This window comes from Leptodactylus fuscus, chromosome 7 (genome assembly GCF_031893055.1).
Source record: "Leptodactylus fuscus isolate aLepFus1 chromosome 7, aLepFus1.hap2, whole genome shotgun sequence".
NCBI lineage: Eukaryota > Metazoa > Chordata > Amphibia > Anura > Leptodactylidae > Leptodactylus > Leptodactylus fuscus.
In genome coordinates, this window is record NC_134271.1 from 85,318,186 (window position 1) to 85,324,331 (window position 6,146).

The 6,146-nt window shown below is 42.6% G+C and overlaps 1 protein-coding gene across 1 annotated transcript; it reads left to right on the forward strand.

Moving 5' to 3' along the window:
* The first annotated feature begins 1,924 nt into the window (after nt 1-1,924).
* LYSET (lysosomal enzyme trafficking factor) lies at nt 1,925-6,146 on the forward strand. The gene is made up of 2 exons (XM_075282423.1): nt 1,925-2,013; nt 4,089-6,146. Exon 2 carries the CDS (start codon nt 4,105-4,107, stop codon nt 4,498-4,500), a length of 396 nt encoding a protein of 131 aa, XP_075138524.1. The 5' UTR covers nt 1,925-2,013; nt 4,089-4,104; the 3' UTR covers nt 4,501-6,146.

Below are 6,146 nucleotides of genomic sequence, written 5' to 3' on the forward strand. Positions count from 1 at the left end.
ACACTGGATTCCTGTTACAGTACACACTGGAACTGAGCATTTTAGAACACGTCTCTCTGTCCTAAAGGTTTGTATAGGCGATTGCATGGCAAGATTTTATATACCTGTGACAATGGGACTAAATGAGACTCCTGAATTTAATAATTAAAGAGAACCTATCACCACCTCCACCAGCTCTAACTCTCTGCTTTGTTTAACAGGCGCTGCTACACTGTTTCTGTTGCAGTTGGAATTTTTTCTCTAGCCCCTATTCTTCCTGAGCAATCATTTGGGTAAGTTTTAGCGGGCAATGTGCCAGTTAGACCATATACTGTCAGTTGGGCGATCCTGAGCTGAAACAGACAGCCCAGGACTACCCACTGTACAATAGAGAACCCAATAAAAGCATATTGAGTACTGAAAGTTCTAGAAATGACTGCTCAGGAAACGTATGGGCTAGAGAAAAAATTCCAACTGCACCAGTATCAGCAGAGTGGCGCCTACAAAAATGCAAACCTCTTTAAGGCTAAGGCCCCACATTTTCTAGTCCTTTTCCATACACTATAATAGTATTTCATATCTCCCAACCATCCCGGATTCTGAGAAACATTCCTGGAATGTGGGTCCTGTCCCGCAGTCCCGGTTGGTATGTCCCGATTTCAACTCATGTGCGTCCAGATGATGCAGATGAGTTGAATACACTGGCTCACTGCTGTGCTCCAACTTCAAAAGCTGTAGATGACATCACTCACATCTCATCTACAGCTCCAAGAACACTCCATGACTGAGACTGCAGACAGAGTGGCAGGGGAGCAAGAAGAGGTGAGTATCAGGTGAAGAGATGGAGGGGGAACATGAAACTGGGGGCAGAGATAGAGGGGGATATTAAACTGGGGGCAGATGAAGGGAGGCACTTAAAATGGGGGGATATTAAGAGGGACATTAAACTGGGGACAACTTGGAGGGGGACATTAAACCGTGGGAGTAGCTGGAGGGGGACCTGTCCGGTCTAGTTGCCCCCAGTTTAATGTCTCCCTCCAGCTGACTCTATGGTTTAATGTCTCCTTCCAGCTGCCCTAGTTTAATGTCCCCCTCTAGTTGCCCCCAGTTTAATGTCCCCCTCCAACTACCCCCACTGTTTCATGTCCCCCTCTAGTTTTCCCCAGTTTAAACTGGAGCACCAGGAGAGGGTCTTAATACTGTGGGGCAATTGGAAGGGAACATTATAACGTGGGGACATATAATGTACGGGTGACTGTAGGAGCATTATACTGTGTGAGGGCACGTGGAAAAACGGATGAGAATGGGTGGAGTCAATGTAAAAGTTGGTGGAGCTAACTTTGTCATGACGCACATAGCACGCCACACATTTTGTCCCTCTTTCTGCTCTTTGAAAGTTTGGAGGTATGGTATTTACTATAATTTTTCTAGTTGCTTATTTTTCTGGCTATCTGTCAAGTTTTCAGATATTCTTAAAAATAAAAACTTTAGTAGACCATAACTATTACATGTAAAGGCTGTATATGTGGTAAAAATAATAAGAACAAGAAGAATCACATGGCTGTGGTCACGTGATAAACACGTCTATAGGTGATAAAGGCTGCTCCAGAGTCAGGTGACCTAGAGCTAGTCCAGATCTGAGCATGAGCAGAATGAATCACGTGGCCACATAATAAGGTGATTGACTAATCATGTGACTGACCAGATGATCGTGACGTCATCGCAGTTCTTTATGACTTTTCTCTTGAAAATTTAGCATTTTCATTCTGGAGATTGTTTCCCTTGGTGTCCGCAGGGGATGAAGGGCGCTGTGTCCGTAATGGGGAACAAGTATCCCACTGTAGTCTACTCAATAGAAGGCTGGAAGGTTCTGCCCGCAGTAAAGATGGCCGTCACCACCACCGCTGATAGGATCTCACTTGAGATTTGGATAGTCACTTCCTGTCTGAGCTGGAACGCGTCAGTTCTTGCAGAGATGAGAGGGAAGTGGAGGGACTGATACAGGAGGCGCCGGAGATCCCTCCCCGGAGACAGGTGAGAGACCTCGGTGGTACGGTATACATGAGAAAGATCTGACATAGCTCTATATGTACAATAATGAGACAGCACAGACCTCAGCACAGTGTCTAGAGACTCCAGCTGTGACGCTGAGAGGGGCTGGAGGTCTAAGCCATGTCCTTAGGAAGCTGTAGAGAGAGAGTCCAGCCGTACTACTGGGAGGCACAAGAGACCCCGTTATAGGATGTCCCAGTGAGACACTGGAAGCCTCAGCCATGTTCCCCTAAGAGGGTCTGGAGTCCTCAGCCATGTCCTTTTAGTGTCATGCCCCGGAGAGGGCATGACAAAGGCTTTAGTCATGCCTCTTAGAGGGATGCCATGTCAGCAAGAGGTGCTCAAGACCTCAGCACTTATTCCCTGGGACCTGATACAGGCTGCAGAAAATGGCAGCTTTCAAACTTGAAACAGAGTTGCCATTCTTCTAGTGTAGGATTCTTAAATTCAAGGGCTGCAGGAAACCACCATTAGCTTGTATAGTTTGCAGTCACTATGACAGTCTGCGGCCTGTCTTTGATCTTGATAACTATATCTTGATCATGATTGACAGATTCTCCAGTCTCAACCACTTGAAGACTTTGCACTGTTCTGTTTTTCTTCCTTTTTCTTCCGAAAGGTTTTGTTTTTTACAGCATTCACCATGTTGACTCATTGCCTATATTCAGTTATGTAGCTTTTTTATGTTTTTTTACCTTTTATATAATTATAAACTTTGACAAAAACAAATATTTCTTTGCATTGAGATACTCTTATTTTAAATATATATAATTTCCATGTGTGGAGCTGTGCAATCAGTGTGTCTTATTTAAAACCCAACATTCACCATAATAGTATAGTATAGTATGGCAGATGTCGGGTGGACCTTTCACATCCTCATCAATGTGTGTTTGTTTTATAACGAGCCGACAGTACAAATATATGGAAGAATACTAAGGGGGTGCTCCTCACAACTCAGTGATGACGCTAGGCTATATGGCCGCCCTTCTGATAACGGGGACATATTGGTGTCGAAAAATGGCTGGTGGGAAGTAGCTAACGTGAAGCCAAAGCTTTGCTGGTTTTTAGGCGACAGCAGCGTGTAATGATGTAAATATGTGGAATGCCACTGGACTTGTACAGCAGCCCTGCTGGGGCCAACAGGGGGACAAATTGAGGAATTGCTGCTTGGGCAGTGTACACATTGACAGCTGTACCTTTACCCAGATGTGGCAGTTACAGTGTGCGCTCGTTGAATAGATATTTTGGTATCTGTTCCTCAGCATGATCACAAGATGCATGATGAACACATCCTGTTCTGTGACACACTGCATCTGATTGTGGTTTTCTTGTGTAAAGTCATCTCCGTGTGGAGTGTTCATCTTCTAGCTGTTAATATTTTGCATTTTCTTACATTTGTATTTGTAATGTGTAAAAATAAAACAAAAAAACCCCTGTGAATAAATAATACTTCTATCGCTGCAGTGTATCTAGTATCTGTATCTAAACGTTTCTCTGAACTAAACACAGCAGCACAAATCTGATTTGTTATGCTCTACATGTAATGATAAAATGTCATACTAGAGTCCTCATGTGTCTAGGCTAGTTGCAGTTGATACAGACCTCTATCCTTTATTTATCTCTTGTAGCCAACCTTCTGCTATGAGAAATGTTAGGTCCATACAGGTTTTCAGCTTCTAGATAGATAGAAACAAGAATGTTCTCTTCACTGTGCAGGTCATGATCTTGAATCTGTTTTAGGTTTACATCTGCGCTCAGTGAGCGCTCGGGGATTGCGTTCATCATTCCGCTTCAAAAATGTGGAGAGAAAAGTCCTGCAAGTAGGACTTTTGTCACCTGGCGAACCCCATCTATGGGGTCCGAAGGTAACTGCTTCTAATATGGATTGAGTTTCCGTTTTTTTCGGGTCCCCAAGCACACCCGAAGAACGGAAGCCCAAGCGCACATGTGAACCTAACCTTAGTATATTGCAGAACTTCAGTATACAGGGGCAAGAAATCTGGACATAAGAATAGGCAGCTCTCTTAATATCCATGTTACTTCTTGTTTTTTTTCAGATGCAGAGCATGGAGAATGATGAATTTTCGGCAGCGGATGGGATGGATCGGAGTGGGCCTCTATCTTTTTGTGAGCGCAGCTGCTTTCTATTACGTCTTTGAAATCAATGAAAGTTACAACAGACTGGCTCTAGAACACGTGCAGACGAAACCGCCAGACCTTGTGGCAGGAGCATCATGGACCCATTCACTGAAGGCGCAATTGCTGTCACTGCCGTTTTGGCTATGGGCAGTTCTCTTTCTTCTTCCTTACTTCCAGCTTTTCCTTTTCCTCTATTCCTGCACCAGAGCTGACCCCCGGACGGTTGGCTACTGCATTATACCCATTTGCCTGGCCGTCCTCTGCAACCGCCACCAGTCGTTTGTCAAAGCCTCCAATCAGATCAGTAGACTGCAGTTGATTGACACTTGATGTTACAGACCTTGTGATAATGCAGTACCAATGACGACTACAGTGCCTCTGTCCTTTTCTTACCCCTTTAAGGGAAATTAAACCCTTTGGCAGCTAAATGAGTTGGGTAAAAGCTGAGCTGCATCACTTTTTATGATGATAATGTTGGTGGTGAATGGATATTACCATCATTATTATCATCCTTTTTTCTGGTGTCTTTATCTGTAACACCTGATTTGTACTTCAAAAACAAGACATGAGATTTTATATTTATGGCAATGATGGTGACGGATTGTTACAATGTAAATTGGTTTTCTATTCTATAAGATCGTCCGGATCTTTGTCGGGTGTTTTCAGAATTTTTTTTACTTGGGTTATTTGTGCCATCATTTACTTAAATAAAACACAAAAATGTGATTAAAAAATTGTACACTCCCGTCCATATATTATTACAGCGAGTCATAATTAGATTTTGGCCACCATGTTGTTCCAGAGACTTGTGTACATCTGAAACTTCAAAACCTGTCCTGACCTAAGACAGATAAGGGTTTGTTTCATTTGGCAATCATCTGTGAGGACCAATTCACATCTACGATCGGGTTTCCGTTTGGGGACCTATACGCATTAAAAAGCAGTTACCTGAGAAACCCACAGAGGGGTCTGTGTGGTTTCCGCATGGAACGTGGAGAGAAAAGTCCTACAAGCCCCAAGCGGACTCCTCAAACGGAAACCCAAACACAGATGTGAACCAGGCCTGAGCTAATCAACCTTGACTATACTAGTACATTGTAACAAAGTATGGATATGAGGTTTTGTTGCTGGTGTATGTAGGATTGGATACAATTGTACCCAAATGAAAACATTTTGAAAATATCAATCATAGCTACTCTCATAACTCCCATAGAGGGGAATAGGAGCTATGTAAACAGCGTGGCATAATTGAGCAACAATTTCTGTAGCTCCACAATTATTCGGCACGTTATGCTATTTCTATAGCTCCCATTATTCTCTGTGGGAGTTGCAGGGATAGCATAGAGCAAAGTGCTTGGCTATTCCAGTCAGTCCCTACCTTACAGTTCAAAACTTGAGAGCAGCTATTCTTATCATGGCAGCGATCTGTCAAGATGGAAATAACACTTTCATTCCCTCAGTCTGTACAATAACAATTTTTTTTTTTTTTTTGGGGGGGGAGCTGTATAGCACACATTTACTACACGTGTAGATTTACAGATTTCTTACAATAGAATAGTCATCAATGGAAACAATTTTAAGGGAATGTATCACAATTTATAATGTATTTATTAAAACCAGAAAAGAAAGTAAAATGACTTTTTCTACTGTTTTTATTGCAGATTTTTTAGAATTCTATTTTCTGTACATGATTGTGGTGGCTGCTATCTTACCTGAGCTTCTCCTCTGCTTTCCAGACTTAGTGATATGCTTTACAGCAGGCTCATGTCCATAGTCACTCACTGAAGTCAATGGGAGAGTTTTCTAGATATGTTCGGTGCAGGGGAGTAGAAACTGTAACATAATCTATCATCAGTAGTGGATGCAATGATGGTTCTGTGGTGTTATCTCCTACTGTTACATATTATTTGATGTGAGATGACTGTAGCAAAGAATTAAGTGCCAGTTTATTATTAGGTTAAGTGGTTGGAGTAAAA